General features: G+C 42.3%; 1 protein-coding gene across 3 annotated transcripts in view; it reads left to right on the top strand.

Moving 5' to 3' along the window:
• The first annotated feature begins 19,668 nt into the window (after window positions 1-19,668).
• The window catches only part of EML5 (EMAP like 5), a 117,311-nt gene continuing 110,689 nt past the window's right edge, over window positions 19,669-26,290 (top strand). For all 3 annotated transcript variants that reach the window (XM_086612639.1, XM_086612638.1, XM_086612637.1), the window contains exon 1: window positions 19,669-19,865. In XM_086612639.1, coding sequence (XP_086468765.1) covers window positions 19,669-19,865 — 197 coding nt within the window. The remainder of the gene's footprint in view (window positions 19,866-26,290) is intronic.

Below are 26,290 nucleotides of genomic sequence, written 5' to 3'. Positions count from 1 at the left end.
ACTACATTAAAGCTAAACAGCCAAGAATTGGATTCAGGGCCTATGACCAGACTACCTTCAGGGCAAGAAAAAGACATAATCCATTGCAGCTGAAGTTAGATGACACATAAAACTGGGAGAAGTTTCATGCCTGTCCAACTAAGCAACTCACTCTATCCATTTGCCTAAGATATTTATTTGTCAAATAAATTTGGATCTGAATACTGATTTCTGATTTCTGGCATATGTAGAGGCACTCTTGCACACTTGTGGAATTCTCAAACACAGCATAGAAGCCAGATAAGTAGTCCAGCAAGTATTTAAAATACTTGCTGCCCACTTTCTGGGACACCGATAACAGGATTTCGGAAGCCAGTACATTGAGGAATATGTCAAATAAGACTACATAAGAAAACTTTACTTGCAGGAATACAGAAGTCCTTGAAGGCACGTGTAAACTTCTTGGCTGACTTGGGATACAAACAAATCTTGATCATGGTTTAGGACTAACTGTATGGCTGGTTGGTAGTGCCGATTAATTATGCCATGGCACATGAGAAAAAGAGGGGAAATTGGATTGAAAGAGGAAGTAAAACAGGAGCTGAGTAACACAGCCGCCATATCTCTGGCTGTTCTTTTCTGGACTCTGAGTTGCATAGAATCATAGAATCATTAGGACTGGAAGGGACCTCAAAGATCATCTAGTTCCAACCCCCCTGCCATGGGCAGGGACACCCTCCACTACACCAGGTTGCTCAAAGCCTCATCCAGCCTGGCCTTGAACACTTCCAGGGATGAGGCATCCACAACTTGTCTGGGCAACCTCTTCCAGTGCCTCACCACCCTCAGAGTGAAAAATTTCTTCCTTAGATCTAATATAAATCTCCCCTCTTTCAGTTTAAATCCATTGCCTCTTGTCCTATCACTACATGCCCTTGTAAAAAGTCCCTCTCCATCATTCCTGTAGGCTCCCTTTAGGTACTGGAAAGTTGCTATAAGATCTCCCTGGAGCCTTCTCTTCTCCAGGCTGAACAGCCCCAACTCTCTCAGCCTGTCTTCATAGCAGAGGTGCTCCAGCCCTTGGATCATCTTCATGGCCCTCCTCTGGACTCGCTCCAGCAGCTCCATGTCCTTCTTGTGTTGCCAGACTAATACTGAGATGAGTAATAGGAAGAGACTATAGAGGAATTCTTGTATCTTTTTTTCTATGTTTCTCCTAGTTAACAGCAACATTAACTTGTGCTGGAGCACCTTTCCTATGAGGACAGGCTGAAAGAGTTGGGGCTGTTCAGCCTGGAGAAGAGGAGGCTCCGGGGTGACCTTATAGCGGTCTTCCAGTACCTCAAGGGGGCCTACAGGAAAGATGGGGAGAGGCTGTTCAGGAGGGCCAGTTATGATAGGACAAGGGGTAATGGTTTTAAAATAGAGGGAGGTAGGTTCAGGTTGGATATTAGGAAAAAATTTTTTACTATGAGAGTGGTAGAACACTGGAACAGGTTGCCCAGAGAGGTGGTGGATGCTCCATCCCTGGAGACGTTCAAGGCCAGGTTGGACAAGGCCCTGAGCAACCTGATCTAGTTGGAGATATCCCTGTTCCTTGCAGGGGGGTTGGACTAGATGACCTTTGAAGGTCCCTTCCAGCCCTAACCATTCTATGATTCTATGATTCTATGATTGTACAATAGGCCATCAGCATGGGCAGCCATGCACTTCAGCCTCAGGTCATTTTTCCCAGTTCAAGCACAGGCTTGTAAATAGTGTTTTCTGTGTCACCTTCTGAGAAGCATAGATTAATTTAGAATATTTACTGTAGAGCTACATAATTAGGGTGTTTTAGAGCCCTGCTGTAAGGACTCTACAGTAGAGGAAAACAATACGTAGGTTATTTCTTGCTTTATTTCCTCGAGGGTCTGCTGCAAGCCTTCTGGCCTTCAAAGATCCCTATTCTTCTTAGTTTCCTTGAAGTCAGGTGAGCAGTATTCCTTTTACACACATATATCTGGTTCAGAGCTGCTGTGTTTGCTCTGGTGATGTGGCCTTCCTGGATGCTAATGAGTCCAACCTGTCTGCTGAGGTATCTGGTACCAACCTCTATTGCAAATCCTGATGCTTATCCCAAAAAAGTATACTGTATGCATTTGGCTGATGCCAACAGTGAAACAAAAAAGCCCAGCAATTGTGCAGAGTTGAGGCATGTATAAAAGAGCAAGTACAGAAGGCCAGTAACAAAGCTGATCAGATGCTGGCCTAGAATGCAATCATCTCCTGCTCCTGCCACCACCTCTGGGCAGTTGCCACTACTAATTTGTGTAAACATGAAAAAGGAGCTTGCACCTCTCATTTCCCACAAAGACAAATTCCTATCTAGTGCATAGTTGGGCGGTGTACCACATACCCCGATTTTCTAAAGCCATTCTCTATCTTGAGGTTCGACTGGGTAAGTCTGAGCCAAAGATCAGTGAAGTTTGACTCTGAAAAGTTCTCTGCATCTAAGCTTTTTGCTCTCAGGGCTTAATGTAGTCCTTTGTACATATGCCTTTCTATGCGTGAAGTGACCCACTGGTGACTTGCAAGTTAATCATAGTCATTTAAGCTGTGTATGTTAGATCTAAAAAGAATCCAATCAACTGGGCAGCAAATGAATGTCCTGTGTCCTCTGCAGGCAGCCCCGCTACACAACTGGCCTGTAAATGAAATGACTCTGCCATTGAACTGTGATCGTCGTTAGGCTGACAGAAGCCAGGAGAGCCTGTTTGGCTTCTCAGGAGTTTTCTCACACAGGCTGCAGTGCATGAAATAACTCTCAGTCGCACTCAAATGGGTGACATTTGTTGTTGTTGGGAGCGCACAGTCACAGCTTGAGAGACTGAACGTGCTGGTCCTCCTCCACAAAAGTGAGAACATGGTATCTTTCAGACTCCGGCATCAATGTCTGCAAGGTATTAAGGAGTGGTTTTCAGCTCTGGAGCATTTCCTTCCTGATGTCGTTTATTCAAATATGTATCTGACATCCCATTTGAGAGCTGGAAGTGTTACCTATCACAAGATAGCTACTCAGGGGCTTATGGGAAATTAGTGGTTGGTTTCAGTAGAATTAGTAGTGCTTAAATCTCCATTATAATTCAAGAAATATCTCCTCTGGCATACTTGTGTATGGTGTGTAGAAAAAAAGAGTAATTCTGAATGTGTATGGAAACTGCTTAGTTTCTTTCCCATAGTTCAGGGCTAAGATACTGTTTGAGTAGCTTGCTAAAGCTATCTGCTTCTTTCACCCACCCTCTCCCAAAGTAAGGAAAATCCATTTCATGGAAAGTTGAATAAAATAAATTTGGGGAATTATACCTGAGATGTACTTAATTTGTGGGAGAAGAACAAATTATAAATTTCCTGTTTAGCATTGATAGAAAAAAAGATCATAATTTAGTAATAGTGATATCCTGAGAGAGATTGTCCCAGTGAAAGATGGGTTTCACTATGTGAAATATTACAAGTAGTATTTCTGTGTGATATTATGAAAGGTGGAAGTTGCTTGGCTTGAGTGCAATACAGGCTAGTCTGCGTTCTTCTTTCCAAAAGTTTTGTAGTCTAGTAGTTAACCCCTTCCATTAATTTAAGTAGAAGTGCTTAATTTGCTCATAATACTCAAATGTCCTCCAACTATAACGAATCCCTCCATGTTCATCGCATCAATGCTATCTTGGGATAGCTATGTGATATAAATCACCAGGATTAATTAAAGGAAAGTCACGTGGTTGTCTTGTAAAACTATGCACATTAATTGTGTGACCTGACCTTAGCTAGTATGTTTTGAGAGACTCATCTTCTGTTAAAGGACAGGAAATTCAGTGGTGCTGCTTTATTTACAGCTGGAGAATTGTGATCATACCACTATCTCACAGGTAATTTGAACCTTGCCTTCATTTATTTGAACCAAGAACAGAAAATTCAGGAATCGGGAGTAAAGGACAGTTTAATTCCTCTTCTGTCTGTGATTTATTCTTAATTTGAAAACTAGATGTCCCTGAGACAGGCTACAATAAGAACTCTTAATATAATTATTTCTAAATGAAAATATCAGGAAGCTCTACTGAATATTAGGAATCCATTGTTATTCATCTTTATTCATAAAACACATGGGTTTGTATAATTGCTTTTTATAAAACATAGGTTTTGTTGACATCTATATCTGTGTACTGGATTTCAGTTGAGTTTCAATTAATTGTTCAATTACTTGTCAAGATTAAATGTTGCTTAGAGATTTAAATCTGCTTCCCATTTTCACCTTTTATTTTAATAAAATTTTTTTCTTCCTATTAACAAGGGCACTTTAAACTGATACCGAATACTGGCTCTGAAAGGATAGCTGTATTTAATGTTTTCCTCCTTTAATACTCCTTCAGAATAAACTATTGATATGCCTAAAATACTTCACATTTTCCAAATGTTCGTATGACTCTTCTGCATCAGTCTCTTAACATTTAAACCATGAGTATGAGGTAAATGAATTTTAGCTTCTTACAAACTGTGTATGGAAGAGGAGAGTAGGACAGGACTCACCGATATCTAAGACCCCTTTCATTTTAAAAACAATGATGCTATAGGCTGACTTTGCCTTTCTCTGTAAGTCTCCATGGAGGTTTTCTATGCATCAAGCAATCATACTTGTTTCTTGAACTAGCTAATTCACAGGCCTTATCTCTCATCGTGAACTAACATTCTTATGATAAAACCAGGAATAGAACCTATAAATAGTTCCTCAAATTCTGTTGGTACCTTAAAATTTCTTATACAACTCTGTGTAGAAACGTCCTGTATCCCTCAGTAGCTAAGTCATTCAGATGCAGGCTACTGCTTCTGTCAGTTACTCATCTCTCTCAAGATGTAAAAATACAGAAGAAAGACGTAATTCACTGCTCAATACAGCTAACAAGGGCTTGAAAATGAACATCACTGTTACCACATGTATACCTGCAGAGACATCTGACTTGCCTTTGAACAAGAGGCATCATGAAAGGCAACATGCAAAAAGGGTTCATTCTAATGATTTGGATACATTTGATGTTGGGACAATTGAGAGCAACAGAGTGTAGAGCGAGTTTTGGTTTGTGTGCTTTGAATGAATCCGAACAGGACTACAGATCAGGCCACAACAAATGCCTGCTTTTTGGGAAGGCAAGCACTTGTGGCAGAGCACAAAGAGGACGTTCCCTCTTTACGTGCTATTTTCAGTGAGGACCCTGCCATCTGAAGTTCAGTTCACACAATGCTTGTAGAACCTATATCTTACTGACTGTAGAAAATTAGGAGAGGTCATGCAAATGAAATTGCGTTAAGAGCAGAGTTTTGTGCTGAGGCTTAAATTCAGCATCAAGGAAAGTAATTTGTAGTAGTAGGTGCAGATTTCATTCTGTGACCAGCCAAGAAAACAATATTAATCAATAGTAACTCTTGCTATCATAAATAAGAATATTGCTGCTTCTTGCTGATACTACATGATATCCTAACCATGGTTACCATGGTCTAGCTGAAAAGAGATCATCCAGCAGTTGATAACAGAACTTAGGTGGCAATACTGTTCAGGTCCCAAGCCAGTAACCTTCACATGACTTTAGGTCTGCCCTGTTCTGTTTATGACTGGGCTGAATATAATCTTTGTTATCAGATCCACACCTCCTTCAGCATACAGGATGAACAAGATGTTCTTCAAGTGAGATTGTTACCTTCCTTTTTATCTTTAGTGTTTCATATGAGGCACTATTTGCTTGATACAGATGCTCTAAATGCTGTGCTGAATATAGATTGGTGTTCATCACACTAGCAGGAATCAATGCAGCTATAAAAAAACAGTGGCCCATGAAAAAATCTGGTATGTAATTTCCATTTAAAGATAGGTTGCAAAAATTTGCAGAAGATCCACTGATGACTGGATGCTCAGCTTAAAAAAACTGGGCTTGACTCTCTTTCTTTCTTTTCAAGTTTTGAGCACCTAGGCTAGCACAGCTATTTGCAGCGGATCCTAAATGTCGAAGTAGAAACCCTGCTAATAATACTAACAATCATATCTGAAAAGCTTGATGCAAATGGATTTGCTGACACATATATACATACATATATGAATGAAAGTGGAGGAAAGAGAATACAGATCTCCTGCTACTCAGTCTACTGAATTAATTACAAAGCCATTCCAGCATCATCATTTTTTATATACCTGTTAGTTCCCACAAAATATTATGTAGGTGCCTTACAAATCTACTTTTTTCCTTTTAGGAGTGTTAGTCCATTTTGTTATTAATTTACAATTTTGAGAGTGAAAATGTGGGAAAAACATCTGTTTTCCTACTGTGAGGAGTAGCTATTTTATAGAGGTTTGTGCACAGTAAGTTACGCTAAAAAGTTATGTTGTGTAGCAGTCTCTTGCCCATATTTTCTTTTACAATTGGAATAATTTAAAGTAAAGTATCTGCTGTCCTTAAAGTAGGCTTACTTTACTTCAGTCTGTAGTCCGACTTAAGTGCAGCATGACTGTAGAGAACCAGCCTACAGAACTGAGCATCTAAATCAGAGTGTGATTTAAACGGAAGGGATCTTTGGAGGCTGTCTGATTCAACCTCCCACTCCAAATAGGGTTAACTTCAAAGTAGAATGAGGTTGCTCAGGACCTTGTCCAGCTGAGATCAGAGAATTTCCCAGGCCTCTTTGGGCCACCTATTCCAGTCCTTAACCAATCTGTTGCACTGTTTAGGCAAATCTGATAGTATGAAGTCATACAATGAAGTGAATTAATTCAAGATTTGCATTCTGCTACTGGATTAATAGTACTATGCTATTTTTTAAGTTTCTCAGCATTATGAGAGTTAATAGTGTTTCTTTTTTAATGTTTAAATATTTTGTTTCCTTTACTTCTTCTGAATATTTATATTATCACTGGTAAATGATGTCATATTTGATAAACCTGCATTATCACATGTGGATTCTATGTAGTGACTTACCGCTAAGCTCTTTCATGATTCCATTTGACAGCTAAGCTTTTTGAGAGCTTTTGCAAAGTCAGTACTGTGCATTATATTTTGAAAACCTTGTCAACTACTACGTAAAAAGATGTCATCTTGACCTGACAAATTTTAGTCTGGTAATTAGCATCGACCAGCTGAAATATTTATTCGTCCCCTCAAAAATACTAAAAAATATGCTTTGGGGTTGATCATCCTACACGATCCTAGTTGTAAAGAAAAAATTGAAAACAGGTAGAAAAATTGCCACTGCCTGCAAACAAGGTGTTGCTTCACATTGTTTTTGATAATATCATAAGATGAAGCCAAAGATAGCTGCCACATAAGTAGAATTTAAAATAAATTGCATTCTATATTTAGTTTAGTCAACAGTTGAAATCAATTGATTTTGCGAGTTCAGAATCAGATTTTCATTGTAAGTCTGTTGATAGAAAATGCATTGGGATTTAATCAGCCTCTCTTTAGGCACCTCATTTAAGCCTGTTTGGGTTGTCATATGTTCCATGAAGTGCTGGTGCTTGATACAAGTTCTAGATGAATGACTTCAGTACACATACAATTGTGCATAAAACGCAAGCTGAAAAAAGCTGTTTAGATCCAAGTGTGTGTGTGGTGACTAGAGCCATGTTGTGTAAACATGATGTCATTGCTGAAAGAAACCGAGTGCTCCATCGAGTGGCTTCAAAATACATTCTGGTGTCAGATTGTTGGCAGTCTGAAACAGTAGTTTTTTCGTTGTTTATAGACTAAAAAGAATTGTTTTTAGTGAACTGTTCCAATGTGCTAACACAGAGCTTTGAGCCAATTTTTAAAGTTTGTGATAGACATTTTAAGAAAGAATACAAATGTTAGTGCCTAACTTCTGACACTAATATTAAACATCATTTTACTACAGAAACTTCAAATCTAGAACTGAATGCAGAAATTCTTTTACATTTATGTAGAAAAAAATATGTGCTGTGACAGAAATTCTTAGACTGAGATTTTTGCCATTGAAATTATGGTAGAAACCCTTCTCTCAGTTTCAAAAGAAAGATTTGAACTTTGGATTACAGGAGAGACCCTAAAACAAGAGCTTTTGGTAAAAATGTCATGGCTAGGGAAGCCATTATATGGTTTTCAGTAATTGTGTTCCCTTTGCAGTGTCAGCTGGTATCATTTACTGATGTACTTGCATCATTTCCTGTCCTAACCAGATTTATTTCTGATTTAGAATGTCCAGAAGTTGTTGTTTCCTATACTAATGATGGATGAATTTAATTTCAATAATATTTCTATCTTTTCCATCCCTTTACCAGCCCTATGTTAGGAAACCAGTATGTGAGGACATTCCTAACTCAAATTTCCATCAATAAACGCATTGCAGCCCTAGTTGCTGTCTGCATTGTGAAAATTACATGTTCATTGTCTTTTCAATGGAGTGCCTGCGGAGAAGGGATTTGGAGAAGTACTGAGACGACTCAATATGAGTTAGCTGCAGGAAGTCTCGTTTATTGCGCAGTTCTTATTGCTTATATAGACAGTATTTGCCAATAATCCTGAGACCACACCTTTTCTACACCATTATTGGATGATACATATGCTTGTCATATTTAACAGCTTATTTCAAACAGGTACCCGCCTAGCGAAGCTCTGCTCTAAGCAAACACTACTCCCTTATCATACTACATAGTTTTCTTATCCTTAACTTCAAGGGCATTCTGCACTTGAGGCCTAACTTTAGAGCTCCAGTCCTTATTTACACAGGGTTTTCTTCGTGCAGTCTCTTCAAGGATCTGCACTCCGACAAATCCCCCTTTCTTTTCTTGCACGAAGAAAACCCCGTGCATGAGACTGTCACCCCAGTTACTAGCATATTGTTTTGGTACAGCCTTGCAAAGCAGTTTCTAGCATACTACTTCCCTTTCTGAGGGCTTTACTATTTCCGCTATATCCAAGATTCCGCTGAGCAGGAGGGTGTCACTCAGCAGGGTCATCGCAGAGAAGAGAGGCAGGCACGGCACCTTCAGGGCGTCCCCTGTTTATCCACACAGTGTGCTCTGCAGCCTCCTTCCGCTCCGCTCTGAGCCATCCCTTTTACACCCTCAGCAGAGTCTATGAAATAGGTACTGACACGGCGTTGCTGCACGCGTGGCCAGTGCGTGCAACAAGGCCGCCAGGTATGTGCTCTGCTGGCCAACAGCGGATTTTTTAAGTTGTAACATATTTCTCCTAGCTTCCTTTTTCAAAGTTACGTGCTCACAACTAAGTCTAGTTTGTAATTCTTTGTCATTAATTCGGTACCAGTTAACGCTTTTCCTTCCAGTAGCTACGGGTGAATCCATACACCTTCCGATCGGAGAAAAGACACAAAGCATATATACAAGCAACTTTCACACACGTAATATACCAAACAATAAGAAAACATGAAAACAGTTTACATATCAATATACAATCCTCTACCACAATTCTCCCCGAATGCTCTCCAAACCATTGCAATTGTTCGTGGATGGACTCACCATGGTCACTTAGATTAAAACAACACGTTTGTGTAACGTGGTTGTTGCTGGCCCTACCTACAAATTTTGTCCTAATAAATTTAACTCTTGTGGGGAAATATACGGAAGACTGCCCCTTTTTTTTTTTTTTTTTTTTTTTTTTTTTTTTTTTTTTTTTTTTTTTTTTTAGGTATTTGTTTTGATGTTAAATGAATTCATTCAATAACCACTTGTCCCATAGGTGAATGAGGGATACTGGTAGTGTGAGTCACTCCCCAATCCTGTAAGAAGGCACCCTACTGGATCACTGTCTGTCCCAATTTTCTTTGGTACTCCCATGGTTTTCTTCAGTGTGAGCAGTAGCAACAACAACGGCAGAAAACATATCAACAGTTACATGCACATATTTAGATCGATTAAATGATTGAATATAAGTAATATCAGTTTGCCATAATTCATTGGCACATAAACCTGTTAGATTTACTCCTGCTGGAGTATTTGAAGGCACAATATGTTGACGGTCAGGGCAGGCACCTGCAATCTGCTGAGCCTGATCTGCTGTCTGACCTGACAGAGAGCATCACCTACCACCAATTGACAAACTGTAGGATTATTCATCATTCCTTGAAGCAGTACAATCCAATGATATTGTTGCGTGGGTCGTTCATTGTTAAGCACTGGAACTGAAAAGGCAAATCTAGGACAATTGTTAGGGTGTAAATAAATAAAAAAAGTAAAAAGGTGAAATAACCCAATCTTTTAAATCAATCACCATCAAATGCTAACATTCTAGAATCATAGTAGGATTTGGTACACCCGGTTGTAAAGCACCCATTGGTGAAATGATTGCATTAATAGCTCTTAAATCTTTTAACATAAATCTCCACTTTCCTGATTTCTTTGAGATAACAAATTTTGGAGTATTCTATGGGCTAGTGGAGAGAATTATATGTCCTAATTTGAGCTGTTCGTCGACTAATTTTTGAGCTCACTCCAGCCGCTCGCTTTTTAATGGCCACTGATCGACCCAGACCGGCTTGCCAGCTTGAGTCAGGGCTGGACATCAGTGATGTGTGTTAAAAATTTGAGGTTAGCCTCACATTCCAGCGATTCAACAAATCCCGACCTCATAATGTACGTGGGACATCAAAAACATGTGGTTTCAAAATAGCTTGTTTGTTACCTGGGCCTACTACTAACAAGGTCTGTGCACTCTGCTGTGGGATCTGTGTTCCACCTACTCTGATCACAGCTGCCAGGGCTTGTATCAGAGGCCGAGAGGGCGGCCAGTCAGGATTTTTCACTATAGATACATCAGCCCCTGTGTAAACTAGGCCAGAAAAGCCTTCCCATTAATGATTACTGTTAAAGGAGGCTGTGCAGCTGTGACTGTCTGTGTCCAAAATTCTTTTGTGATAGCAGAGTGACCTTTATTGTTATATAGGCAGCTTTTATAGATTATTACTCTGGCCACGATGTGTCCACGCGGCCCTCACCCAGCTGTGATTGGGTACAAACAATAGTGCACGCACCTATTTTAATTTTTCTATTGGCTATGCCTAAAAAGGAGCTATTTTTTACTTGCTAAACTAAACATCATTTTCTCATACACTCTATATCAACTTCCCAAACTCCCATGTCAGCTTCTCACACTCCCTGCACCAGCTGTTCACACTCCCTTTTCTTTCTCACCCTCTTTATCGGTGTTTCCCAACTTCAGAAAAGAGCACAGGCTTAAATCATCAAGGTCAAACCCCAACTGTAACTGTGTGTATGATGCCACAATTCCCCTTTTTTGTTTTTCTATGACCATTACTTGATGAACCGTACTCTGTACCGTTCGCTGGGAGCGTGACAATAGGCAGGGGGTGATTATTACTATGCATAGAAGAACTACTAGCAATATAATGCCTGCTTTACTAAAGATTTTAACCATCCTGTCAATTAAGAGCATTGATAAAGCAGAAGCTGTAGCATTAGTTTGTTTTGCAAGCCAACAACCCAACTTATTCAGTATAGTTAACACCTGTGCCACTCCAACTCCTGGTGCAAATATTGAAGCTGCAATGATTTTAGCTGGTTCCCAAAATTCTGCTCTGGAATCGCACTAGCTATCATAAGCATGCGTGCTGCAGCTATTCTGGGTGTGTCTATGACTTAAGTTCATGGTGGTGTTAGGGAAATACATTCTTGAAGTCCCTATAGTACATGGATATCCCCTTATATGCGAAGGAATACCCTGCTAAGCTCTATTATAGCCCTGCAGAAGCAGTTACTAGCATTTTGGTGTTTTGTTTGTTTGTTTGTTTGTCTATTTTTTCCTCAGAATCAATTACCCTTGGGAGTACAAACAATCCTAATTTTGTGGTGGATGATCGTCCCAGCAATAGTGCACATAATCCTTGTGATATAAGACCAAAGACACCAGTAGGAATTAAATGCACCAACGTGTCAGTGATTACTGTTGACCAAAACATTTAGCTGCCAATATCTCTGCTTTATAGTGTTCCGAGCCCACATTGTGACACGCCTTTACTAAATCTGCAATCGTTTTTTGCCCGATTTCTGATAAGATCAAGAGCTTGTTGGCAGTCTGTGTTAGCATTTTGAATGGCTAACTGGAATACCAACACATCTGCAGTAGCCGGATTTTCTGTTTATCTCTGAACTGCCATTTGTAGCTGATCAAAGAAATGCTCATAAGGTTCCTGTGCTCCCTGCCGAATGGAAGCAGAGGAAGCCTCCCCTGTCCCCAAAATCAGGGACACGTCTTAATGCTCTCTTAGTCAGTTCAGTCAGTTGTTGGAAAGCTACTTGCTGTAACCCTGCCTGTGCCTGATTTTGACATGAGTGACATTTTATTCATCCCAAAATATTTAGCTCTTGATTTAAGAGATTTAACACCTATAACACTTTAGCTATTGTTTCATTGGGAGATTTCCCCATCATTCTTGTTTTAAAAGCGTATTCTCCAAAGTACCATGTGTGTATTCTATGATCGGTTGCCCAGTAGGATTGTAAGGAATACCAATAACATGCTCAATATCTTATGATGACAAAAATACATATGTCTGATACGAAGTGTATGCCAAAAGTTCCTGCGAGCGTAAACCACGAGGATTAACACCATTCACTGGTGGCACGATCGTATTTTGACAGGTACTACACAATTGTACGATTGAGCGGGCTTGCTCTGTTGTTATACCAAATTGTCACCTAATGGCGTTAGCATTCTGATGGTAGAAGTCATGCAAGATGTTTGCCTGCATGAGCGAGTTTGGTACCAGAGCTGCACTCGTGAGAGGCTCAGCTCACCTGCTCCCTTCTGCTATAGGCCCTGGCAGCGTGGTGTGCGCTCGCAGATGTACAATGGAATATGCACGTTTACGGTTTTGCAACACTGATATTAACTGTTGAAATTGCTGGAACAGAAGAGAATTAGTTATTTCCCGCGATGCCGATCGAGACGATCCAAGTTACGATGCGCTGTCTCTCGGTACAACCTGGGCCCCGGGCCTCAGCCGGGCGGGGGGGCGGGGCTAAGCGGCCGCTCGCCAGGCGCGGGTGGGGGGGCAGCAGCGGCGGGGGGGGGGGGGGGGGGGGGGGGGGTGTCAGCCCTCCCTCGCCTCAGCCGGGCGGGGGGGCAGGGTGGCGATGACGACCCAGCGGCCCTGTGGCGGCCCCCCCCTTGTTGTTGCTGTTGCTGTTGTTGTTGCCGCAGCTCCGGCCGCTCGCGCTCCGTAACCGGCGCCGACCCCTCCCGCCGAGGGACCATCAGCTGCGAACGAACCGGCGCAGCGGGGCCCGCCGCGCGTCTCCGTCCCGTCCAGCCGCGACTCGCTCCGCGCACGGGCGGCAGCGCCGAGGCAAACGCCGCCCGCGGCCCCGACCGGCAGCAGCAGCAGCGGCGGCGTTCCCGGGGCGCCGCCGGGCGCGGTGGGCGGTGCGGCGCGGGAGTGCCGGTGTACCGACTTCGTTGGAAGAGGGGGAAAGCAATAAGTCTGTCTTTCGTTCGGGGCCCTGGATCAAAAGATTCGATGATGACTTTTCCAGGCCAGCAGCATCCCCACAGGTGGCTGCACGCCAAAGTTTAACGTCTATAGTGCCCCAAGTCCTTGTCATGTATATATTTGAAGAGCTTGCCTCCGGTACATGGGCTGATACCCAAACCAGGAGTACCGGGAGTTTTATCAAGTCAGAACTGCTAATAGTGCTGCTTTCTCTAGCACTTTGTCAGCACTTTAACTACAGACTTATGTTCTATTAAAGCCATGCTTCCCATTGTTCCCAGTCGCTTACCTCCTCCTGTTGAGTCAGTTTTCGATTTTTTTTTTTTTTCTTTTTTTTTTTTTTTCTTCAGTCGCTTACTTCTTCTTTCCTTTGGTTCCTAATTCTTCATGTTTCCCGATAATATCTTTTGCATACCCCCCTGCAATCAGGGAGGGCCAATATCTTTTTCCAAGTTTTAATCCACGCTTCTCTAAGAAGCTTCCCAACAACGACAATGCAACGTCCCGTTCCATCGTCTTACCGCGACAGTGGATCCTACAGATCTTCCGGCTTTCCCCTATAGGCCGCCTGTATGTAGATCTGCACGGCTTTCCCCGATGGGCCGCCTTAATGGATCCTGCGGATCGTCGGCTTTCCTGTATAGGCCGCCTGGGTAGATCCGCCCGGCTTTCCCCGATGGGCCGCCTGAGGTCGCCGTCCCTTCTCCGCTAAAATAACACTCGTTCAAAACAAGTAATAAATGTCCCGAGTGAAACGATGAGTCCAGCTCATTTTTTCCCGTCCCTGTTCGGGCGCCATAATGCGGAGAAGGGATTTGGAGAAGTACTGAGACGACTCAATATGAGTTAGCTGCAGGAAGTCTCGTTTATTGCGCAGTTCTTATTGCTTATATAGACAGTATTTGCCAATAATCCTGAGACCACACCTTTTCTACACCATTATTGGATGATACATATGCTTGTCATATTTAACAGCTTATTTCAAACAGGTACCCGCCTAGCGAAGCTCTGCTCTAAGCAAACACTACTCCCTTATCATACTACATAGTTTTCTTATCCTTAACTTCAAGGGCATTCTGCACTTGAGGCCTAACTTTAGAGCTCCAGTCCTTATTTACACAGGGTTTTCTTCGTGCAGTCTCTTCAAGGATCTGCACTCCGACAGAGTGCCTATTTCTTCCAGTGCCCAGAATGAATGTTTACCAAATGAATGCAATTCCTATGATTATCAAGGTGTAATTTATCTTGCACAAGCAGGACAAATTAATGTCTGTAATGTTTGATTTCATACACATATAATTATTTCATTTCCATTTGACCATTGTGTCTAGTTTATCAGTCAGTACCAAAAGAAAATATATGGATTTGTAGTTACCAAGTTTATAATAGAACTTGCTTTTTAAATGGTGACAGTATTGGATGATGCTTCAACATAGTACATGAAAGAGCAATTACATTTTTGTCTTCAGAGCGTGTCAGCTACAGCATTTTGAAATTGTCAGAATTTTTTGAGGTACAGTATAATGTACTTGTGGCTTGTTGCTCTTTAGCTCGTCATTTTCCAGCACCTTGTTATAAAGATATCTCCTTCTGTGACCATACCCTGTATGCGCTCCCATCTTGTATTTCCCAGACTCTTTGGGTTGAGGAGAGATGTGAAGAAATCAATAACTATTTTTCTGGGCCATTTTCTTGACTTAATTGGTTCCTTTGCTTCTTGATGATGCAGTAGACCTACTGATTATTTTCAAGGCTTCCTACTTCTAACGTTATTTTTTTAAAAAAAATTATCTCTCTATTGTTAATTTAATAATATATCTTAGTCCTTTAAAATTTCTTAATAACTGGCATCTTATGTGTTGGCTGACATAGTATAAAATATCTCATTAAATTTTCAATTTTCTGAAGGAGAGTTAATTCAAATAGCATTTGAGTTTGCGATGCTGTCTTTTTTCCTTGACTTCTTATTTCTATCCAGTAGTAAACAGGCCTTTGTGATCCTTAGTGTTTGCCTCAGTTCTATTAAATGGTAGCAGGTAATTCTCATGACTTTCTCTATTAAACAGGTTTCTTAGTTTTGCAAAATATTACTTTCAGACATTGTGTTCCCATAATAGACTGAGGATGTTGAAATTAATGTTGTTACTGTTGCTCATCTGTTTCATATTACATAATTACTACTTGAACCAGCTACTCTGTATTACTTAGGACTTAACAGAGAATAATCCCTCATCTTGTGTGCTCTGGAATTAGCTGTTCCAAGAGCATTTGTTTAAGAAATCACTTTAAGCCTTGTTCCATTTAGCAGAACATGAGAGACATTGTATATATATTTACAATACGCTAAGGAGCATGTCTTCTAAGTACATGATGCGAGACATTAAAAGGCCACTTATTTGATTTTGTTTGGAGAAGCGATGTATCTCTGTCACTGTATACTAACGAAACATGATTTGCAGTGATGTGTCTGACACCACACGAAAGGCATAAAACCCCTTACAGGCAGCTGAGGCAAAACACCTAAGCACCACGTTTCACTTGTAAAATACCTTAACAGAAGCACATAGAACGTCTTATTTAGATAAAATCTCGTTTATTTCCCATTATAACCGTAGGTCTAACAAAACATCCCGCCCGGCCTCGTGCGTGCAGCCTGCCGAGATCAGCACCGCGGACAGCGCCAGCACCGACAGCGCGGGCGGCGGCGGGAGGGCTGGGAGGGGAGAGCCCAGTTTGGATACCTACCAAGAAAAAGAATGGAGAGGGACTGCTGTCAGAGGCTAAACGTACCCGTGCATCATATACAAGAACACAACATCGGCGGGAGCATGTCGTGGGTCCTGGAGGTTCCCGGAGCGATGGCTGCCCCGGTACCAGTGCTACGGGGTGGGGACGTCCAGACTGGTAGAGGCGAAAAGAATTATGTGTGTCAGAGCTGAGTGGGAACACTAGACAGAGTTAGGAGAGAGAAAGGTGTTGTGGTACTACACTGCTTCTTATTCCTGGCAAAAATAGACGCCGAGTGTGTAAAATTTCACTTGCACCCCTTACGCGTATGCGTAAGGTTAGCAAACTATGACAACGAATAGTTTTCCTCTTGGAATTTTCTCTCGGGCGTTTCCTCGTCTTAGAGATTGTAGTCAATTCCAGAACAATCAAAAGGAAATATTGGCTGTTTGTGTGGTGTGTGACATGCAGCTGTTCCCATCCTCCTTGCATTGCATACATGTAGTTTTTCCAACTGCAGATTGGTGTTCTCCTGTTTGTTGCAGGAAATATGATCTGAAACTTCCAATTAGAGCCAATGTCATTACATGTGAAAGTTTCTTCCTGATTGCTCTTTTCTCTTTTCGGTTTTAGTAATAGTGGTTTTGGAATGCGTGGCTGAAAATTTGCTTTCACTAACCAAACACTCTCTTGTTCTAATTCCTGAGTTGTGAATAAGACCGCAAGATTAAAATTTTAGCTCCATTGTAGTTAATACCACACGTTAGTATTGATCTCAAGAGGCCCAGGATTTCACTTTAAGTAATAAGCTAACAAAAGTATGTATTTATATAGAGTAGCAGAAAGCAGAGAGACTGCAATTATGTATTTTTGTACATTCATGTTTAAATACGCAATAAATGTGCAGTAAAGAGAAAATTAATATATTCTCAACTTATACCATGAAAATACTCCCACTTTCAAATGAGCTTTTACAACAGCAGAAGTCAAATATGTATCAAATGCCTCTGTCGAATGATAATCAATCCAATTAACATTTAAAAGCTTGAAACAAGTTACTTCAGTCATGATGTATGTTCAGCATTTTTTGAGCCTACACTCTCATAAGCTTTAGCTTATGAAGGGAACAGTCTTGCAGTTGTAATATCTTATTTCTAGTCTCAATATACTTGTAACTTTATGGACTGCACAAAATCTTACTAGCAGTTTGATTAAATGTATACTGATATTCAAAACATTCTCTGGAATTTACGGGAAAGCAATGCAAAAATGACTTTTTTTTTTTTTCCCTAAAAGGAAGCCAGTGTTCATTCTCGTATTATTTCCAGAATGAGACCAAGCATCATTGCTATGGACTTTTTCTGTAACCACTTTTCCCATGAAAAGAGCTGAGATAGCAACGCAGAATAGCCATGCAGAGTTAACATCAGATTAGAAAGAATAATACATTCTGTACTTCTAAAATGAGCTAATTGGGAATTTTCCATTTTGCTTCCCTGGCTAGTCTCTCCCATTCTGGAGACTCCTGAGAAACTATGGCTACTCAAGTTCCAAGGTGCTCTGGCTGTTTAGAAAGCCAATAGAAGGGAAAAAGATTGCTCATGACTTTTGTGGAAGTAACATTTGCTTTATCTGTTGGTGAATATATACAACTTTTTGTCCTGATTAGGGATAAAAGCCCTTTTCTTTCTTTCTTTCAGAAAATTTTTCACGGAAGGGGAAGTTTCCTTGGCTGTATATTTGAGTCAAGTTACAGGCTGCATGAATTTCTCTGCAGACTTCTGTTATGTGCCTTGTGCTGTTTTCGATCAACGTGTGAGACTGAAAGCAGCATCTGATCCCGGTGTCATGAAAATCCTTATTGTCAAAGCTTGAGAAAAATATCGCCTCTTGGTGTTCTAGATTGTGAAAAAAAATGTTAATATATGGCTAGTTGACTAGAATGCTTAGTTGCATGTTTTTAGAAAAGAATTTTTTTTCTAAACCAATGAAAGGAATAATATAATATTAAGTTTACTCAAGGAAGATTTAACAGCAAAAACTCCCGCTAATTAAAACGTAAATGGAGTACCACAGAAAAATGTCTCGAACATGAAGTAACTAATTTGAAGTAGATGTTTTGTGGAAGAAATGTCCATACGACCAATGAACAGCAGAAAAGAAATTAAAGAAATGGAGATTTAAAAATAAATCTTGACAAAATACATACACTTGGAAAGCCAAATCTGTGCTGAAAGCAATAGGAAACCGATTGGGTTTATTTCATTGTCAAGCTGGGCTAGTTATGCAGGAGCTTTTAGAACAAGTATCCAAGTTTATAGTGCAGAACACTTTGCATGACCATGCAATGCCCATTTATTTAGCCAGCTAGGTACGCTATAGTGTGACAAAGCTGGGGACAAGCACGTTCTCCTGACCCAAATTTTGGACGTGGCAGGCGGCAGGTTCCCCTGCTCTGCTGCCTCACGCAGCACAGAAAAGTCGCTTCCCCATCTGCGAGATGGGAAAATGGTGACTTTCCCAAGTAGAACGCTTTGAGATCTAAGGATGAAAAGTTGTGTCATGAGGAAATTAAGGCATGGACGGGGAAGTGACTTTTGTGCAGTGTACGAGGCAGGCAGAGGGGTTAAAGCGTTAATGATCAGTCACTAAAAATCACAGTTGACGCCTTCTGCTCGGAGGAGCCGGCTGCCGCTGCGCCCTCGGTGCGATTCCCAGCCCGGCTGAGGAGGGGCTCGTCCAGCCCCGGCGGCTGCCGAGAGCCGGGCGGCAGCGCGCCGACGGAAAGGCAAGGAACCGGTATATCCCCGTAAGGGACAGTAAAAACATAAAACTAAACTTAGGGAAGGGGGAGAAGACACAGTTTGGCTTAAAAGGAAAAAAAAAAAAAAAGGAAAAAAAGAAAGTTGTAAATAAAAAAGCTCCCTCGAAACCCAAGCAGGCGCCATGGTGAATCCCGTTATCTCCTGCCCCTTACCCGCGACTCCCCGGCGGTCGGTCGGTCGCTCTGCCCCCCCTCCCCGCGCCGCCATCTCCTCCCCGCGGCGCCTCGGCCCGCGCCTCCCGCCGCTCAGCGGCAGCGCCCGCGGCCGCGCGCGCTCCTCCCGCCGCGGCTCGCGCAGGCCCGCCGCGCCGCCTGCCGGCGCTGCCCTCGGCGCACGCGCGGGCCGGGGCGCGGGGGGTGGTCGGAGCGGCGCCGCGCGGCGGCGCGCCCTCGCGCCGCGTCCCGGGCGGTGTCTCAGTGCAGCCATGTCTGGCGGCGCGGGGCGGCGAGGCGAGCTCGGTCGGCGGCGCCCTCTGTGAGGCGGCGGCGGACGAGCGGCGGCGGCGGGCATTCATGTCGGCGGCCAGGGATTAGCGCGGCGGACACCGAGCCGAGCGGAGGGGGCGGCTGAGCCGTCGCCCCCCTTCCCGCGGGGTCGCCGGCGGGAGAGAGCCGTACCCGGCTGGCGGGGGCGGGGGGACATGGCTGACCGGAGCGCGCCGAGCTGCCACCTGCGGCTGGAGTGGGTCTACGGTTACCGGGGTCACCAGTGCCGCAACAACCTCTACTACACGGCGGCCAAGGAGATCGTCTACTTCGTGGCGGGGGTCGGCGTGGTCTACAGCCCCCGGGAGCACCGACAGAAATTCTACCTGGGGCACCAGGACGACATCATCAGGTACCGCCGCCGCGGGCAGCCGGGCCGCATCCCGCCGCCGGCCGCGTGCAGCCGCGGGCCCCAGCCCCCTCCGCTCGCCCCGGCCCTGGAGCCTGGCTCGTCCCCGCCCGACCCTCCTGCCTCCCCTAGAGCGGGGCGAGAGTTTTCCCCGCGCCGCCGCCTGCCCCAGGTGCCGTCCCCGGCGATCCGCCTGCCGCGTCCAGTCAGCGCTGTGGGGATGCGGGGACAGGATCGAAATACGAGGATGATAGTCCGCCTCCTCCCCTCCGGGCTTCGGTAGGCTTGGGGTAGGAACAGCCTGGAAATGGCTTTTGGCTGTCGGGTCGTGCCGTTGTGCCCCCGCGCCCTCCCCGCCAGCGGTGCCCAAACTTGTACGGGCGCTGGTGCGCCGGAGCGGCCGGCGCGGCAGCCCGGGGTGCTGCTCGGTCCCGGCCACCTCTGAATGTCAGAGGGCCGGCGGGAGGAGGAAGAGTAATCTCGTGTGTGCCCTGAAGGACTTGGGCTGCGGAGGAGGTTAATCTGCGGCAGGTAGACCTTTGGCTCACGTTTAAAAGGCGACGATTATGTGGGGAATTAGTGGCCTGTCTGTAACTCATGCAACTTTTAGGGTAATCTTAAAAGATCAGCCTTTCCTGAAAAATTGAGGCTTTTCCTGTAGCTCAGTAGTTCATTCGGCAGTGAATGTTACCAGGTGCTGAAGTTCATAAAAAAATGCAATAAAATTACAAGCTGATGTTGCAGAAGAAATATGCCGGTGTTATTTCTTAAATGTATTTTCGTTCTAAGGATGCCTTTGTAAGCCTAGTGGTGTTGTGAGGTCAATGAGAGAATTTGAGGAGTATGAAGGGCAGATGTGAGCCTGAGTCATCAGTCCTTTCCCTTCCAGTAGGTGTCATTGCGGATGGATTTTAAATTCTGATTTCCTTTGCTCTTCCTGTTGGGGTAAGAGCTAGCAATAGACAATTTTGTAGGTAATTTACAGCACAAAATTTGTTTTTATGATGCTTAGTGCTCCAAGGCATAAATTCGGTACGCGTTACTCATATGAGTAACAGGTATTGCCTGCGGAGAGCAAAATAGATGCTGTGTCTTTCATTTAAGCTTTTGGACACATTAGAAAACTTTGTCATAATGGCCCCCTTTTTTTTTTTTCCTTAAATATTTTTTGAAGAAATTTAAGTAGTTTTGAAGTATGGCTGCGACTATCCCTTAGAAGGGTGTCATGTCTATAGTATATTTTTCCTTGGTGCTAAAAACGTGAAGAAAAACGTAGGCAGACAATGTACCATTGTAGAGTGTTGTACGAGCGGTGTTGAATTAGAAGTTTGAATTACTGTTATTTGCATCATTTAATGCTTGAACATTCTCATTTAAATCCAGGAAGAAGTGTTTCTTAAGGACTGCTAACCATCTCTGATGTCAGGTGTTGTGGGAAATCCAGACTTGTAACTTCTATTGTGCTAAGGAAGCTGTGGCTCATTACTTGTTCTAATCTAAGGACCAAAGTTACTGTAGTATAGTATTATACATTTAATACCATGTTTTCATGAGTGCTTCTGAATTATACTGTTTGTTTCAGTGGGACTTCTTATAGTATGAGAATTATGTAGTTTGAGCTACAACTGGGGAAGTTGTTTATGTTTTCCTGTGGTAACAGTGTTTTGCTCACTCTGTCTTGGTTTTGGTACAACGTGCTACATTTGGAAAAAATGTGACAGAACTTATTATTCAGAATAGTACTAAACCAAAAAAATCTGTCAAAAGTCAGCAAAGCAGAGGGAAAGAATATAGTGACTTTATCTGATTGGTGTGGGAACGTACTTTGATTTGTATGGTGCCGTGACCTGGCATACTGGAGTTTCTCTTGCTTTGAATTGTACTGGTGTTGAGAGAATATAATTCTAAATATGTTAAAGCATTACAGTTTTATGCAGTTAGAGTTTCGCATACCTCTTAAATGCAAAGCTATACAGAAATGTTAGTATGCTTAAAGAAGAATGCTCGATTTAAAAGCAGCATGGCTATTTCTAATGGTAAGATTAGACTTGCAGTAATCAGTGTTTCACTTGATGCCTTTTCTAAAAGCAACACAGTACCATTTAAATGTCGTTTTCCTGGCTAAACTTGGGTACCTAGACATGTTAGTTCTCAATATTTAAAGCAGTCATAGTAGGAAGATTGAGTATTTAAAAAAGGGATTTTTAACATACCAGAAAACAGGTGCAAAAATGACATTATATAATACAGTAATCAGTATTATTAAATTTTCTCTCTGAAGATAGCAAACTCATCTGTCGTATTGCAAAAATATTCACCTTTTGTGTTTTAATAGGCTCAGCTGTCCGAATGCCGAGGCATTTGTGATGTTGTCACGAAGGCGATGGGATGATTGAGTGTCTTTTTACAAGTATGAGATCTCATTTGTGAAAGCAAGTCTGGTACCTGAAAATCTTACATATTTAATCAAACTTCCGTGAGCACAGCTCCATAGCTACAAAGACTAAGCAGCATATTTTGCATGCTACACGGTGCTATTATTAGTACCCTTCATTATGAGAACTTTTATATCATTAGCATGTTTTGCGTGACATTCTAATATTAAGTCTCAGTCAGGAAGAGAGGAATTGGCAATTCTTAAGTCAGAGACCAGTTCTTTAATAATAGAAATCAGTACTAGATTAATGGACAGCTAGAGGATGTTTTCCTATGGAAAACTTCTTTCTAGCACTACTAGTTAATTTGTCTTCTGCTGTGAAGTTTTACCTCCTTTATTAAAAAAAAAAAACTATAAACTTGCGGTGAGATTTTTGATATGCTTAGATGTTTTAACATAACATAATCCAGTATAAATGTCTATTCTCAATTTTAATCACAGTGTCCTCACTGCCCCCCGCCAGCCTCAGTTAACTCTGTACTGAAAATGTGAGAGCTCTCCTTCAGTGTTTGGTTCCTCAGTTCTATCGAACAATTTTTTTGAATAGAAGGAAGTGATTAGGATCACTTGGGGCCTCTTTTATTAGACTGGTTTTTGAATCGAACAATCTCAGTCATTCAGCTCCATTCTGTCTCTAAAAGGATTTCTCATGCTTTCTGGTGAGCTTTTGTTTTTTGTCTTTTGTTTTTTATCTCTTCTGAGAATTACTTTCCAGAAATCAACCCACTGTTCTGGAGGATAGAGAGTATCATTATTTATCTCCCATTTCTTATGCATCTACGCATTTTTATTGTTGAGGTTCTGGGTGTGTGCAGACACTTGTGGATCATGTCACTTAGATGCAGAAGTGCTTTGGAAATTTGCGTCTTTTGGGAGGGCAATAAGAAGGAAAATATTGTGCATGAAATCTCAGCTGATTTGCTTTGATGGTGCTATCCATTGTCAGCAGCATAACTTGGACGACCACTGTGTTTGTGGAAGGTAAGATCTATCCGGCCTGGCCTGTGTATATGTGGGAGATACTAATTTTGAATGGTCAGGTGAATTATTCCTGCAAAGTTACTGTTGTGGTTTAACCCCAGCTGACAACTAAGCACCACAGCTGCTTGCTCGCTCATTACCCCGTGGTGGGATGGAGGAGAGCATCGGAAGACTAGAAGTGAGAAAACTCGTGGGTTGAGATAAAAACAGTTCAAGAGGTAAAGCAAAAGCCATGCACACAAGCAAAGCAAAACGAGGAATTCACTCACTACTTCCCATCAGCAGGCAGGTGTTTGGCCATCTCCAAGAAAGCAGGGCTCCATCACATGTAGTGGTTACTTGGGAAGACAAACACTGTAACTCCAAACGTGCCCCTCTTCCGTCTTCTTCCCCCAGCTTTGTATGATGAGCGTGGTGTTGTATGATATGGAATATCCTGTTCGCCAGCTTGGATCAATTGCTCTGGCGATGCTCCCTCCCAGCTTCTTGTGCACCTGCACACTAGTAAAGCATGGGAAGTTGAAAAGTCCTTGATTTCTTAGCAAAACATTAGTGCATTATCAACATTCTTCTCATACCAAATCCCATACTAAATCCAAAACACAGTGATATTCTGGCTACTAAGAAGAAAACTTAACTCATCCCAGCTGAAACCAGCACAGTTACTGATTTAAACTGTGTGTTTTGTAGGATTTCATAAATCGCCAAACTAGCTTGTGAGGTGTAGATTGGTTTGCTTTACAGTAGAGGAGGAAGAAACCATGTCTTGATGTGTTCAGGTTAGATCCTTCCTTTGTCCTCTCTTTGGAATTTTACTGGTTTAGAGAAGCATGGGTTATTTAATGTAGGTTGTTCTTCCCTTGTCTGAGAATCCCTAAGGGGATCGTATTTAATCCTGATCTGTATAAAAATTTCCAAAGATGCGCCCTCTGAGTATTAACTTGTCATACCGGAAACTGATGCTCATGTTGAGGCTCCTTATTTGTCGGGGCTAGCAAAAGTGTGTTTACGTACTTTACTTTCTGTGATGGAAGGTGAGAAAATTGGAAACCCTGAACTCATCCGCCTTTTTAAATGGCTGTCTGCTGGCAAAAGCCTTTGATGTTGCCAGGACTGTTCTCTATGCTGACATACTCTAAGGAGACTTTTAGAATAAGTCTTCCTTTTGATGCATTCCACACCCCCCCCCCCCCCTTTTTTTTCCCCCCTCCTTAATGCTAGCCTTGTGACCGTCTTTTTTTGTGAACTTTAGAGTATTGGAATTTTACTGGGAATTAACTTTCCACCTGGCGTCGATGATGCAATGGAAAACAAAAAGCAAAACCTAAGATCAAACCAGTGCATCTTTGAGATCTTTAGTAGACTTGGCGAAAAGGTGTACTTCGCTTCCCGTGATGTCTATTCTTCAGTTCAAACTTTAGCACTCGTTTGAATAACTCTGTCCTTGTGCACCATTATCTCTATGCTGGCTTGGAACAACTGCACAACCATGGAGGTCAAAGAAAGAAGAGGAACTACGTTTCTCTGCCAAAGGGAGACAAATTAGGAAGAGTTGCTATCCCTCTCATACTTTTTTAATATCTATCATGTGAGTTAGCTGGCAAATAGTAGTGCTGTTGTATATTCTTCCTAGAATTTTATCACCAGTAAACTGTGACTACTTGGTTAAGATGCCTGTGATACATTTAGGTTTTGTTGCTAAAGGTAGTAACTGGTGCATCTTAGGCTAGAAATAACACTTGAATTTCTGCCAGTAATGCAATCTCTAGCTCTGCTGTGCAACTATAGGCTGTGTCTAATAAGTTAATTTCCCTGCTTGTCTAGAAATCTGTGTATTTTTCCTTGTCTCGGACTAAGTTGAGGGAAAGAAATCATACATCGTCTGCCGTAGGAGTTGTGGAGTTCTGTTTTTGGGGCAAACATAACTTAAAAAATTGTTCAGAAAACATTAAAATTTTTTACTTTTAGGAGTTCTAGTACCAGAAGCTAATAGATCTCCTGCTACGAAGACAGGAGAAAGAAATTGGTACTACCTTCCATTTGGCTAAAAACACTTGGTTCTTTCCCCTTTCATGCCCCTTGTATCCAAGAGCGTAGAGAGGTACATCGCGCGCTTACAGAAAGCAGAGGTATATGCAAGACAGCTAGAAAGAATAATAGAGCATTTCTCTGTATTCTGACAGAGACAGGGTTTGACTCTTTTCAGCAAAATAGTTCCCTTGTCTTGACAAAAGCTATGATTTAGACAGTTTTTCTTATTTGTTGCTGTGAACTCTGTAGGAATCATCTTGGACTTTGTTTCCCAAGGAACAAAAAGAAACAGCCAAAACTGCCCACTCTGATCTGTGGTCTTTCTGGTCACTTTATTTAAGACTGTTATCTTTTTATATTTCAGAATATGGCTCAATCTACAAGAGATTGTCCTACCTGAGATTCTGTGATCTTGCTCCTGGCTTCCAAGGCAAAATAAACCATTTCTTTCTAGTGTCAGCATTCCTGAGGTTATAGTGAAAATCAAAATCACTAAAATTGTGTCTGCTCTCTGGTGTTAGTGCTGTCCACCATCTTGGTTTGAAGGAGATTTTACTACCTATTTTTACACCCTCAATGTTAGCTAACTGTCAGCATATAAGAAATTGTTGGACTCTTGTCAGCTGGTTTCTAAGACTGCTACTAGATAATGCTCTCCAGCAGGCAGGTCCAGGCTTCCTCTGTGCGACTGTCAGCTGTGGTTTGCCAACAGGAAACCTGGCAGTGCAGTGATTAGTCACATCCTAGTTTTGAATGACAACTCTTGTCTTTTCCTCATCCTCTCTTTTTGTTAACTATGCACTGTTATGACTTTGGATGAGTAGCTGTTGGACTTTTTCTGTAAAGATGGTGTGTATTCCTACCACTTCATTGTATCATTCTGCCTCTTTTGTTTCCTTTTCATTAGATCCATGCCATGAGAAAACCTTACGAAAGAAGAGAATATCTTTTCTGAGAAAAAGCCAAACAGAAGGTTTCA

Source organism: Tauraco erythrolophus, chromosome 6 (assembly GCF_009769465.1).
Source record: "Tauraco erythrolophus isolate bTauEry1 chromosome 6, bTauEry1.pri, whole genome shotgun sequence".
Lineage (NCBI taxonomy): Eukaryota > Metazoa > Chordata > Aves > Musophagiformes > Musophagidae > Tauraco > Tauraco erythrolophus.
This window is presented reverse-complemented; position numbering and strand designations above follow the sequence as displayed.